Source organism: Eumetopias jubatus, unplaced genomic scaffold (assembly GCF_037043125.1).
Source record: "Eumetopias jubatus isolate StellerSeaLion01/CBP00866 unplaced genomic scaffold, mEumJub1_p1.0 scaffold_7, whole genome shotgun sequence".
Lineage (NCBI taxonomy): Eukaryota > Metazoa > Chordata > Mammalia > Carnivora > Otariidae > Eumetopias > Eumetopias jubatus.
This window is the reverse complement of record NW_028274813.1, coordinates 82,203,075-82,216,925: the sequence shown is the minus strand read 5'-3', so window position 1 is coordinate 82,216,925 and position 13,851 is coordinate 82,203,075. Positions and strand designations below refer to the sequence as shown.

At 44.2% G+C, this 13,851-nt stretch overlaps 1 protein-coding gene across 1 annotated transcript in view; it reads left to right on the top strand.

Moving 5' to 3' along the window:
* Positions 1-804: 804 nt before the first annotated feature.
* Positions 805-13,851, top strand: part of GPR176 (G protein-coupled receptor 176) — a 114,517-nt gene continuing 101,470 nt past the window's right edge. Inside the window, exon 1 of the mRNA XM_028119493.1 lies at positions 805-976. Coding sequence (XP_027975294.1) covers positions 805-976 — 172 coding nt within the window. The remainder of the gene's footprint in view (positions 977-13,851) is intronic.

Here is a 13,851-nt window from a genome sequence, read left to right as displayed (position 1 = left end):
GTCTCTCCCCGGAGCAAAGGCGGGAGCAGGGCCAGGAAAGGGGGTGCTAGGCCGTGCAGAGGCAAAGGGGCTCCAGAACGGTGTCTCTGCCGTTGACACCGAGGCGGGAGGTCGGAGTCCCGGACTAGGGGCTGGGCCAGAGGAGAGCGCGCGGGTGTCCTGGGGGACGGCCGGGCGCGTGAGGGCGAGGCTGTTGGGAGATTCAGGGCATTCCGCCCAGACCGTAGGTGCCGTCGGGCACTCTGGGTCCCCTCGGAGTTCTGGTCACTTGGCTTGGGCATTTCACAGGTTTCCCATCGCCATCCAGCCCCTCAGAGCCAGCAGGATTGATCAGCCAAATGTTCTCGTCCTTCTGAGGAGAGGGGTTGAGAGGGATGGCCCGGCCCTCGGGGGGTGGAAGGAGCAGAGGTTGAAGAGGGCGGCGGGAGCGGGGAGCGCCCTCCTTGACTATCAGATGCCTCCTGTGTTTCCATCTCTGCCGAGTGGGCTTGACCGCGCTGACTACCCGGGAGGAGGCAAGGACGCAGCTCAGCCGGCTCTGACCGTGCCGCCTCCATGTGGCTGCTGACGGGGACCCAGGAGGGAACCGGCTTGGGGCGCAGCCTCGCCCTCCTCCCTCCCCGCCTCCCAGGCGCCGGGGCTGGCGATGTGGAAAGGTGAGGGGACCCGCGGCTGCCCCGGGTTCTCCAGGACTCCACCAGGCGCCCGCGCGTTCCACCGCACCCGGGGCAGGGGCGACCCAGGCGGGGCTCCGTGGTGGGCGGACGGGCGGGCGACGAGTGGAGCAGGAACCCCTTCCTCGTCATGGGGCACAACGGCAGCTGGATCTCCCGAAACGCCAGCGAGCCGCGCAACGCGTCGGGCGCGGAGGCTGGGAGCGCCAACCGCAGCGCGCTCGGGGAGTTCGGCGAGGCTCAGCTGTACCGCCAGTTCACCACCACCGTGCAGGTCGTCATCTTCATAGGCTCGCTGCTCGGTAAGCCGCCTACGGGGGCGCCGCCCGGGTGGGCTTCCCCGAGCGCACAGGCTCGGAGGGGGCACGGGATCGAGGGCCGCCGGAGCCGCGGTGGATTCGGGGTGCCCGGCAGAGTGTAGATAGTGGGGTTTAAGAATGCGGGGATAACTGCAGGGAAGTTAAGCAGGGACGGTTGACTCCAGCCCCCAAGCGGGAAGCAGAAGAGTTCTCGTAGGGCTTTGTCTCGGTCCGAGGACCATGCCCGGTATAGGAGGAGGTCCGCCTCCCGGGCAGCCCTTGCGGAACGCTTCGTGATGGGCGCAACCCTGCCCAACAATCATTCCTCACCTCCTGGGTGCCAGGTCGGAGCGCTGGCCCCGAGCTCCTGTTTACAAATAGCGAGGGACAAAGATTCTGTTTTGTTACTGGTGACTGATGTGTTTTGCACTCCCGTCTATTCCCTATATAAAAAATTATTTTGAAAGACCCTTATTTTGCACATATTTTATGGCTTGCTTCTTCGGAACACCGACCTGCTTGCTGGTAAACCAATTCCGTGGAGTTAAACACTATAGTGCTTCTGATATTTTTAGAAACCGTAAACAAAACAAATCCCAGCATATTTCTCTACCTATATTTTGTCTGAAGTACAAAATACGCACATTTAGGTATTCTTGTTCAACGAACTGAAATGAGTGGTTAGTAAAAACGTTTGTCCACTAGCATGAGAATTACCTGTATTTCTGATAGGTACTCTTTAAATGATAAATGATAATATTCATTTCTGTTGAGGTTAGTTGAACATGTTGCATATTACTTGTAAATAAGTGACTTCCCTTCAAATGTAAATTTTCTGATATGGCATTTAAATGGATATGATTATGTGTGATATTGTGGTCAGGAGCAGTCCTAAAGTTTCGAAGTAGGAATAGATTTTTTGCAGACATCTGTCAATTTCCATGGAAATCAATATAAGTGACATCAAGAAGACTGGAAAAATTTTAAATGTTTGAAATTTCCCTTCATAATTTCTCTAATTGTCATCATCCTGTTCCACTGTATCATACTGATTTTCCACTTCTTGTCACGAGGGCATTTTCAGGAGTAGATATCAGTGTGGCTGTGTGTGTTAAGATGTGTTTTTAATGAGTAGAATGATAAATGCACATTGACAAAAAAATGCTTGTGTATCAGATATTTTCAGTATTCATTTAACAACAAACATTGAACACCTACTAGGTACCATGCACAATGAATTGTAGATTATTAGGAGTTAAAAGTCTAGTGTTGTCACATTTACTTAAAGTGTAGATTATCGGGGAGAGGAGAAGTGGCAGCATTTTTATTTCTGCAGGGTTTTACATACATATATTTGTTTTGTGTTCCCCATTGGGAACTCTTAACAATGAAGAAAGATGATGATGGGAGAAATTTTCCCAGAGTTTGACTCCAAAATTTTGAGTACTGTTGAAACAGAAAACAGAGCATGTATGTAAAAGGCATAGCAAATAGTGCACACTTAATGTTAGTTCTATTTCCAGTGTACCATCTCTTCTGTTAATTACAGTGGATTCAAGAATTGCTAGATAGAGGTGTCCAGGTGACTCAGTCGGTTAAGTGTCTGACTCTTGATCTCAGCTCAGGTCTTGGTATCAGGGTGGTGAGTCAAAGTCCTGTGTTGGTGGGTATAGAGTCTTCTTTTTTTAATTTTTATTTAATTTTTAAAAAGATTTTTTTTTTATTTGAGAGAGCACGAACAGGGGGGAAGCGTAGATTGAGAAGCAGACTCCCTGCTGAGCTAGGATTCCCAATGTGGGACTTGATCCCAGGACCCTGGGACCATGACCTGAGCCAGAAGAAGACGCTTAACGAGTGAGCCACCCAGGCGCCCCAATCTGCCTTTACTTCAACTCTTTTTTTCCCCACAGCGATTTAATTGATAGGCAAGAACTGTTTTTGGGGATTTCTCCCAAGAGGAGACTGATTTTCCTTTTTATTGTTAGTTATGCCTGGCTTGGTGAAGGAGGACTTTATTTTCTCCCTTCCACGTTACTTGGCCCTCCTAAGAGAGAATTCCATTTGCTCCTTTTTCTTTTCAGAAGAAGTATAAATATGGTTAAATTTCATGAAATCAAAAGTCAGAGAACTTGGGCAAAAGGAAAGACAGCATGGAGTGCCTGGGTGGCTGTCAGTTAAGGGTCTGATTCCTGATTCCTGCTCAGGTCATGACCTCAGGGTCCTGGGCTCGAGCTCACTCAGTGCAGAGTAGGCTTGTCCCTTTCCATATGCTCCTCTCCACTCAAAGTCAGTCTTCAAAAGGAAAGGCATTTCAGGTTTCCTTAAAAATTTTTTTTTATTTTTTTTCCTCAAAATTTTAGCTGAATCATAACATAGCCTTGTGTACTTACTTAACTGGTATTCTTGATTGTTTTTGAGGATTTCACCTGTATAAACATATCAGTGTAATTGAATCCTCCTGGTGATGCCAGCTGAGGCTCAGAGCTTAAGTTGCAAAGTGAAGTAGTCAGTTGCAAGACAAGTAAACTTGGGAAGCATAGTTTCATGAAAGTCCCCCCTCCCCCCCGAAAACTCACAGATTAGGAATGAAAGAAAAACATTTTTTATGGAAGAACCTTTAAGGCGGAAAAGTTAAGTGGAGAATGGAATAGTATCTAGAATAGCATGTGATGCTGATTTAATCTACTTGTTTCTCCTATCTGCAAACATAGACAAATGAGTTTTTATTTTTTTCCCTTTATTATTTATTTTTTTAAAAGATTTTATTTATTTATTTGACAGAGAGAGACAGCGAGAGCAGGAACACAAGCAGGGGGAGTGGGAGAGGGAGAAGCAGGCTTCCTGCGGAGCAAGGAGCCCGATGTGGGACTCGATCCCAGGACCCTGAGATCATGACCTGAGCCGAAGGCAGACGCTTAACGACTGAGCCACCCAGGCGCCCTATTTTTTTCCCTTTAAACAAACTCAAACTTCCTAGATTGCCTAAATAGATTTTTCTTTTTTTTAAAAAGATTTTATTTATTTATTAGAGAATGAGAGCACGAGAGGGAAGAGGGTCAGAGGGAGAAGCAGACTCCTCCCTGCTGAGCAGGGAGCCCGATGTGGGACTCGATCCCGGGACTCCAGGATCATGAGCCGAAGGCCGTCGCTTAACCTACTGAGCCACCCAGGCACCCACTAAATAGATTTTTTTTTTTTTTTTTATTCATGAAAGAGAGAGAGAGAGGCAGAGGGAGAAGCAGGCTCTCAAGGAGCAGGGAGCCGGATGCGGGACTCGATCCCAGAGCCCTGGGATCATGACCTGAGCCGAAGGCAGACTCTTAACCATCTGAGCCACCCAGGCGCCCAATAGATTTTTTTCATTAGAATTTTCAAAGGCCCACTGTTAGGTGAAAATAATTCCTTTGTACTATTGTTGTTTTACAGTCTCTTTGGAAACTTTTAGTGCCCGGTATGAAGAAAAAAGTCAACTTGGGATAACTATAATCTAGCCATAGGGAACATTAATTGCTTTCAGAATGAACTCTTGAATTATATATAATACTCTTCAAATAATGCCTTTTGAGGCTTTGTGTAAACAAGAGTATCTCAGCCTTTTAAAAATTTTTTTTCTTAAAGATTTTATTTGCTTATTTGAGAGAGCACGGAGGGAGAGTGAGAGGGAGAAGCAGACTCCCCGCTGAGCAGGAAGCCCAACACTGGGGGGGGGGGTTCTATCCCAGGACTCCAGGACCATGACCCAAGCCAAAGGCAGACCCTCAACTGACTGATCTACCCAGGCTCCCCTCTCAGCCTTCTTTATGCAACATCTTGGGATATCTGAAGATATGCTCCAGGTCTTGAAAGAGTCAAATTTATATTTTTATTAAGATTTTTTTTTTATTTAACAGCACAAATGGGGAGCAGCAGGCAGAGGTAGAGGGAGAAGCAGGGTTCCCGCTGAGCAGGGAGCCAGATTCGGGCCTCCATCCCAGGACCCTGGGATCATATCCTGAGCTCAAGGCAAATGCTTAACCGACTGAGCTACCCAGGTTCCCTGAAGGAGTCAAATTAGGTTTCTCTTTGGTAAATATATGGCACAACACTTTTAATGGTGAACAGTGTAAAATCGAAGACTCAAAAAAGATTTGGAATCACTATTTCCAATAAGTGCTTTGGATCTAATGCCTCAGAGTTGATCTTCTCTCCCTTTTTCCTAGTCCTTTGGGATTCACAATGCAAGTGCATGGAAAGCTAGTCCCCTCTCTGGTGCTTTCACTTGACAAAGGTCAGTGGCTGTTAGGAAGCCTGTTACCTCTAGGCTCCCCCCGCCCCCTACATAAATTGCCTGTCATCTGTGCTTGTTACCATTGGAGGCATTTAGGAGGTTTTTGTAAATGAACTTGCTCTTACTTAAAGAAAATGAGCATTGTGGACAATAGCCAACAAATTACATATCTTTCCTCACCTTTTCCTCACTCACTATTGTATGAAATTGATGACCCTAAGTAAAGGTCCGTCTTGTCTGTGGCCTGATTCCTTGAGGTGTGGTTATTGAAGTATTCATGTGGGGAACTGTCTTACTGAATTGATCTGACAGATGATATGGATAAACACCATTTTTGCTCATGATTCTTTTTTTAAAGATTTATATTTATTAGAGAGAGTGTGCATGAGACAGCACAAGCAGGTGGGAGAGGGAGAAGCAGGCTCCCTGCTGAACCAGGAGACTGACATGGGGCTGGATCCCAGGACCCTGGGATCATGACCTAAGCCAAAGGCAGAAGCTTTAAGTGACTGAGCCACCCAGGTGTCCCGTTTAGCTAAATGTTTGATGGAAATAGTGTTAATACTAGTTTGTGCTTATGAGTCATAATTATACAGGATGACTTTTAGTTAACCATAATTATAGCCAATAATAATGTAATATCATCAGCCTTATTTTACCTGCTTTTTAGGTATGCCTGGAAACCTAAGTAGACTAAATCAAGAATGTGATGTCTTGGATTGACCTAAGAAGTTTGAAATAGTGAGGTCAATAGTTACAGCCAATGTAGGTGGACTCCTATTGTATTGACTCAAATTCTCTTACATTGTCTTTGATTTCCAGGTGATACGTGCATTCCCCCATTCTTTTATAATGTATGTTAGGTGTAGAAAATAAATTTGATTTCCTTCTGAATGAAACACTTTTGTTAATACTGTGCTTCTCATTACTAGGTCTTTAGTATATAGCCTTCCACTTTTTAATTTCTTCCGGAAATTATATTCTGTGAAAACCTGATACAGCTTTATTGAGATAAATAAAATTCCTGTACTACACAATTCGCCCAATTATGTAGTATATAATTCAGTGTTTTTAAGTATATTCACAGCTAAGCAATGATTACCAGTATGGAATTCCAGAACTTTTTTTTATCATCCCAAAAAGAAACCAAGTACCCATTAGTAGTTGCTTTCCATTTCCCCTCAATACCCTGAGCCCTAGGCAACTACTAATCTACTTTTTGTGTCAGTGGATTTGTTCTGGATATTTCATATGTAATGGAGTCATATAATATGTGGTTCTTTGTAAATGGCTTCTTTCACATAGCTTAATGTTTTCAAGGTTCATCTGTGTTGTAGCGTATTTTTTATTCCCTTCTATTATGGAATAATATTCCATTTTATGGGTATATCACCTTTTCTTTATCCATTCATCAGTTGAAGGACATTTGAGTTGTTCCACTTTTGGGCTATTGTGAGTAATCCTACTCTGAGCATTTGTGTAGTTTTTGGGTGGACATAATGTTTTGTTTTGTCTTTTTTTAAGATTTTATTTATTTAACAGAGAGCGAGAGAGGGAACAGAAGCAGGGGGAGTGGGAGAGGGAGAAGCAGGCTTCCCTCAGGGCAGGGAGCCCGACGCGGGGCTTGATCCTAGGACCTGGGATCATGACCTGAGCCGAAGGCAGACGCTTAATGACTGAGCCACCCAGGCATCCCGGACATAATGTTTTTAATTCTCTTGTGTATATAGCAAGAGTGAAATTTCTGGGTCATAAGGTGACTCTAAGTTTATTCTTTTAAGAGTTGCCAGACTGCTTTTCAAAATGGCTGCATCATTTTACATTCCCACCAGCAGTGTATAGAGAGGTTCTAATTTCTCCACATCTCTGCCAACATTTGTTACTGTTTTTTGTTGTTGTTACAGCCATGCTAGTGGATATTAAATGGTATCTCATTATAGTTTTGATTTGTGTTTTTAAAAAAAATACATTTATATTTGAGAGAGAGCATGAACTGGGGGAGGGGCAGAGAGGGAGAGAGAGAGAAGCAGGCTCCCCACTGAGCACAGAGCCTGACATGGGGCTGCATCTTATGACCCATGAGATCATGACCTGAGTTGAAATCAAGAGTCTGATGCTTAACTGACTGAGCCACCCAGGCGCCCCTGATTTGCATTTTTTAAAAAGATTTTATTTATTTGAGAGAGAGCATGAGCAGGGAGATGAGGGAGAAGCCCCCCCCCCCACCGAGCAAGGAGCCTGATGCTGGGATTATGACCTGAGCCAAAGGCAGACGCTTAATGGACTGAGCCACCCAGGCACCCCAAGTTGTAAGCATTCTTAATATTATTCTGAACACCAGATTCTTACTGATACATGATTGACAAAAATGTTCTCCCATTCTGTGGATTGTCTTTTCATATTATTATTGGTGTCCTTTTTAAAAACCACAAAGGTTTTTAAATTTTAATGAAGTCTGATTTATCTAAAATTTTTTGTTGCTGCCTCTGCTTTTGGTATCCTAGCTGAGAAACCATTGCCTAATTCAAGATCATAAAGATATACTCTTACATTTTCTTCTAAGAGATTTATAGTTTTAGCTCTTAGAATTAGGTCTTTGATCTATGTATGTTAATTTTTGTACATAGTGTGAACTAGGGGCCTAAATTATTTTATCTGTGGATATACAAGTGTCTCATCATGATTTGTTGAAAATATTTTTCTTTCCCCATTGAATTGTCTTGGCACTCTTGTTGATCCAGGGAAAACTTCTGACACCATTGTTCATTGAAGGATTTTCATAAACCTTTGACAAGGAATAAATAAAAGGAAAATGAATCTTTATCTCCACTGGTAATTTACTTTATCTGCTTTAAAAACAATCTGGAAACAGACTTTCCCAGAGGCATGGAGATGAATCACCTATTTAATGTATTAATAGAGACTTACTTGCAGTACAATCAGGTAATTGCTTTTTTCTGGGTTTCTTAGATTTCTTCCACCTAGAGTAGCAATTATGTCCCTTTCATGTGTGCTAATACACCTTGTCTATGTTAAGGCTCAGTCATTTGTAATTTCTGGGGTGTTAATTATCTGGCTTTATTGTAACTCTGACATTAATGTTATTTCTAACAGGAATTCTTGTCACCTAAAAAAACTAACTCCAGAAATATTTACAACAATTTCACCTTTACAGATGTTCCAACAGCAATGAGCCCACCGGGGCAAGAAGACAGATTTAAAGATCAGCCCATTGTTTTGTATTTCTTTTATTTTTTAAATTCTTTTTTTTTTTTTTAAGGTTTTATTTGTATCTTTGACAGAGAGAGAGAGCACAAGCAAGGGGAGTGGCAGGCAGAGGGAGAGGGAGAAGCAGGCTCCCTGCTGAGCAAGGAGCCGCACATGGGGCTGGATCCCAGGACCCTGGTATCATGACCTGAGTGGAAGGCAGATACTTACCCTAGTGAGCCACCCAGGCGCCCCAGGATTTTAATTTTTAAGTAATCTCCACACCCATCGTGCGGCCTGAACCCACAACCCTGAAATTAAGAGTTGCATGCTTTACCAGCTGAGCCAGCCAGGCAACCCGGACTCAAACAATATTTTGATTAGTGGCCACATTTGATTCTGAAGAGTTCTGGGAAATGTTTTTTTCTGGCTGACAGTGAAATCTTGCTTCACCAAATCTGAGATACTCTGAAAAAACTTCCACGTTAAGCCACAAATGTCTAGGCACCTTAGCACTTCAAATAAACTTCTAACAATGTTTTATTAAAAGTTTTGGAATTCAGTTTTTTTTCTCTTTGATTATTTCTGATGAAAGTTTCCCCCTGAGGGGCAAAATTATAGAGGTAGGGGCAGAGCATGAAACCCATAACTGCCTCCCCGGCTACCTGACTTTTTTTCTTTTGAGGGTTTTTAAAAATACAGAAAAAATGTTAACTAATTATCATAAACCCAGAACTCAGAAATAACAGATGTTTACATTTTGTCATGTTTGTATAAAAATAAAATGTTCAAGTACATTTGACTCTCCTCTGATGGCTCTCCTTATTCCATTCTCCCCCATATCTTCCAGAGCTGATGGCTACCCTGAATTGGGTGTCCAGTTTAAACTTCCTGTCTGTGTCCTCTTGGGGCTGCCTGTTGCTGGCCTGTGATCATGAAGTTTTTGCCAGTAGTGCTTATTCAATGCCTACTGCCTGGACACGTGACTTTGTATGCAGTGTTGATTTACAAATAATGGTCACCTCATCTAGGAAGACTGCATGTGGGTAGTTTAGGAAACTCACCAGGGACAAACAAGGAAGGTTTTGCTAATGGGAGATGGGTGCTTCCTGGGCAATGCACGTACCCTTGACTTAACCTGCCAGTGTGGTAACTGCCAGTCAAGAATATTCCTTTTAACCTTATATTGACATTGGATTTTATGGTGTATACCTACCACGTTGTTCCATTCAATCATGATAACCTTAATGAAATAACGTAGGGGCATTTTTCTATTTTTCTTGTTTTTTTCTTCTCAACATATTCCTTTACTCTAAAGCACTGCCCTCCCTCTATAAGACATGCACACCTACGGGTGAGCCTCCCTTCCAGTATTTATCAGGGATTTTAGTTGCAAACAACAGCCTGTTGTCAAAAGAAGACACAGTTTCCGAAGCAGTCAGTAAAGAAAAACATTTTACTTGCAAAGATGAATTGCAAAGGAGTTCAGGTTTTATTTTTAATTTTTTTAAAAAGATTTTATTTATTTGACAGAGACAGGGAGAGAGGGAACACAAGCAGGGAGAGTGGGAGAGGGAGAAGCAGGCCTCCCGCCAAGCAGGGAGCCCGATTTGGGGCTCCATCCCAGGACCCTGGGATCACGACCCGAAGACAGATGCTCAACTGACTGAGCCACCCAGGCGCCCCAGGAGTTCAGGTTTTAGAAGGACTGATTTTGCCAATTGAAATGTACAACAGAGGGCACCTGGGTGGCTCTGCCAAATGTCTGCCTTCAGCTCAGGTCATGATCCCGGAGTCCTGGAATCAAGTCTTACATGGGGCTCCCTGCTCAGCCCAGAGTCTACTACTCCCTGTGACTCACACCCCTCTCTCTCGTGCTCGCTCGCTCTCAAATAAAAAAATTAAAAAAATTAAAGAAATATACAACAGATATTTAGAAGAAGGCAACCTCAAGATTACCGTATTTAACAGTTACCATGAGACAAAAGCAGTTGTCTCATGAGTGTTAACAACCTCAAAGATTGTGTCATGCCTTCAGATACCAGAATTGTAAAAGCCAATAAAGTTGCAAATCAGTAGAGTTGTTTTTATTAGGAGTCACAGGAAAGTCTCAAGATTTCATTTATTTTGTGGACCGGAACTAGACAGTGGAGCGAGTCTTTTTTTTTTTTAAAGATTTTTTTAATTTATTCATTTGAGAGAGCATGAGAGCATGAACAGAGGGAAAGGCAGATTCCCTGCTCAGCAAGGAGCCTGATGGGGACTCAATCCCAGGACTCTGGGATCATGACCTGAGCTGAAAGTCATGAGCCACCCTGGCGCCCAGATCCTGAGTCTTCTGGTGTTTTTATTTTTGGGGGGGGAATGGGGCTCAGGGAGCAAGTGTTGCTTTCTCATGGTGGGACATAATGGGCACGTTTTTGCATAATGCAGCAGGGTCAGGTGTTTTACTTCTATACCGAAGTAGCCATTTTATGAAGAAGGACATTTATTACAGAGTATTGGATTACTTTCAGAATTTATCGGAGAGTCTGGGAACCAGGGACACTCAAGAAATATGCACAGTCATACCCCTGGTTCTAGCAGAAATCATGAAGCTGTTGTCTGTCATACACTACCAGTGATGTGAGGAATTACTCTAGAACCCTAGGGCACAGATGGCCCGGATCTAGAGCCAAAGCACATGTCTTCCTTTTTTTTTTTTTTCCTTTTTTTGTATTTACAAGAATCTGATGACTGCACCCAGCTACCACCTCACATAAATCATGTCTGGCTTTCTTGGGAACATCTTCTGGACAGAATATAGATCATAAGCCTGCACCACAACTGTAAGGCTGTCTGAAAAGTATTTTTAGCTTTCCAGCCTTTATAGCAGAGGATAGTAGCTGGTTGAAAGATTATGGAATGACCGTTGAGTGAATCAAACTAGTATCTGCTGCCTTGTACTTCATGTGGTTCCTTACATGACTGTCCCTCACAGTGCTCGACAGAGCCCCACTTCCACCCTGATCCGGGCCTTGCTGGTCCCAGGATCCTATTTCCCTGTCCTCAGTAATTAGTTCAGGGATGTCGTGGAATCCAAACTTGGACAAAGTACTTGACAGATGCTGGTAGAAAAGCCTTCTTTTTCCAAAGGGGCTACTTAAGCAGGGATAAAGGAAGCCAGGAGCTGTCTTCTCAGGAGGGAGTGAGGGTGAGAGAAGGGGGGGGGGAGGAGAGCAAGAGAAACCATCCTGATGATACTGGGTAGGTCCCGGGAAGTACTGAGCCTGTATTTTCCAATTACAACAAAATAAAAAACGCAAATTCTCTTTTCCACTTAAACTTGTATGACTTAGGTTCCTGTCACACAAAAACATCCTGATAAATATATATAATCCTTTTTTTAAGATTTTTTTAACTTATTTGAGAGCATGAGGGGGGGAGGGTCAGAGGGAGAAGCAGACTCCCCGCTGAGCAGGGAGCCCGATGCGGGACTCAATCCTGGGTCTCCAGGATCATGACCTGAGCCAAAGGCAGTTGTTTAACCAAATGAGCCACCCAGGCGCCCCATCCTGATAAATATATATTATATATATATTGTGTGTGTGTGTGTGTATAGATAGATAATATTTTTCTCACCATGTTTGTCCATCATTTGGGTAAACAGAAATTCAGAGGAATAGTGACTTGCTCATTAGCACCCTCACAGGCAGGCAGGACCTGATGGAATGGAAGTCTGATGCCCAGGAAACTGAAACTCAGAGCCCCCGGAATTGAACAGGAGCAGGACCCTAAGTCTGGTAGTACAGGAAGTCCGCAATGGAAGGCTGTATTCAGGCGCGGGAGTGGAAAGGACGCTGAAAGCCATGGAGTGTCGGAGGCCCATGTGTGTGCAGAGGCAGAAGCCCAGAGATTTTACTAGACTAGGAAGTACTCTGGCAACTATCCCACATCAGCATTTAGCCTCCAATTCTTTTTCTTTCTCAGGGAAATAAAAGAAATCAATGGTTATTTGCACAGTTGGTCGTTAGTTGATACAAAAACTTAGTAGCCAGAAAAACCGTAGCTGTGTTAGAAGAGGGAGATGTTGGCAAGGTTAGATGTAGCTGCCCAGGAGATGATGAATGTCGTTGGGTCATAAACTGGCTTCCACTTTCCTGAGTTGTTGGTAAGGGTTTCTGGGGGGGGTGTGTCAGTGGGCAAGGCTGTGGGTGAGTCCTGGGAAACAACCCTCACTGGTCGCTTGCAGGGTGTGGGCCAAGTCCTGGACCTCTGGCAGATAACATGGTTGAGGGGATGAACTGCTCTGTGTTTTCTGCTTCACCTTCACCGTGGCCAGTGTCTGGCTCTCAGACTGTGGAAGCAGAATCCTATGGGGGTGAAATGCTTGTCCGCAGCTGATCAAAGCCCAGGGTGTGGAGTGGAGAGTGGGAGCTTCCCTAACACGAGGTCCAGGCATCCAAGTGCAAGGAAGAATCTGGGCCAGACTCACATGGGCCTTGTTGAGCTCAATAGATAATAAAAAGGCAGAAGGCCCGGAACAAGTTCCAAAAGGTGGAGAGGAGAAAAGCAGAGATAACCCACACTCCTGAAGGCCATTGTCTTTGTTTTTCTTTCTGATGCAGTGTTCTTCCCTAGGTGTTGTCTGTGGCTGGCTTGTGTTCATACTTCAAACTGCAACCCAAATGTCACCTCCAAGGCACCTTCCCTGAAGTAGTCTCCCCTCCACTTGTATCACACCATCCTGCTTATTTTTCTGTGGTAGTTATAACCCCAGGGATTTTCTCATTTATTTGGTGTCCTGTCCCTCTCCATTAGGCTGCAGAGCCATGAGGACAGAGACTGTTTCATTCACTGCGGTGTCCCCAGCGTCTGGAACAGTGCTTGGCATGTAGTTGGTGCTCAGTAAATACTGATTAGTTAATTGAATGAAATGCTTAGGGACAATTAAATGGAACAAATAATTACATAGGCACTATCTTGACTTGCATGAAGCTTAGGAGCTTTCTGGAAAGGAGCATGAATTTTGTCCACAGCTAGGACTCAGACACATATAGGCATATCCAGTGGCCTGGAGGGTGCTCAGAAAAGCCAGGTATTTGGAGGGACAGCAGGTCTCTTGACAGGAAATCCGCAAGGCCAGGTGTTACAGCCTGATTTAAGAGTGAGTCTATGAAATAAGACAGGCAGCATTTTGAACCAGGCAGCGTGATGTGTGTGGGGATGTCACTCTAGCTTTTTTAAAAGCTTTTGGATTCTAGACAGAGTCAACATTACTGCTTGAAGCAGCTGGAGGCATGACCCTGCCTGTGGGAGAGTGGCTGAGAGGCACTATTTTGCCTGCTTATACGGAGACAGATGGCTTTTCTGTGTGTGAGGTCGGAGTGGTGCCCGTGAGTTCTACCAACTGTTAGGAAATACG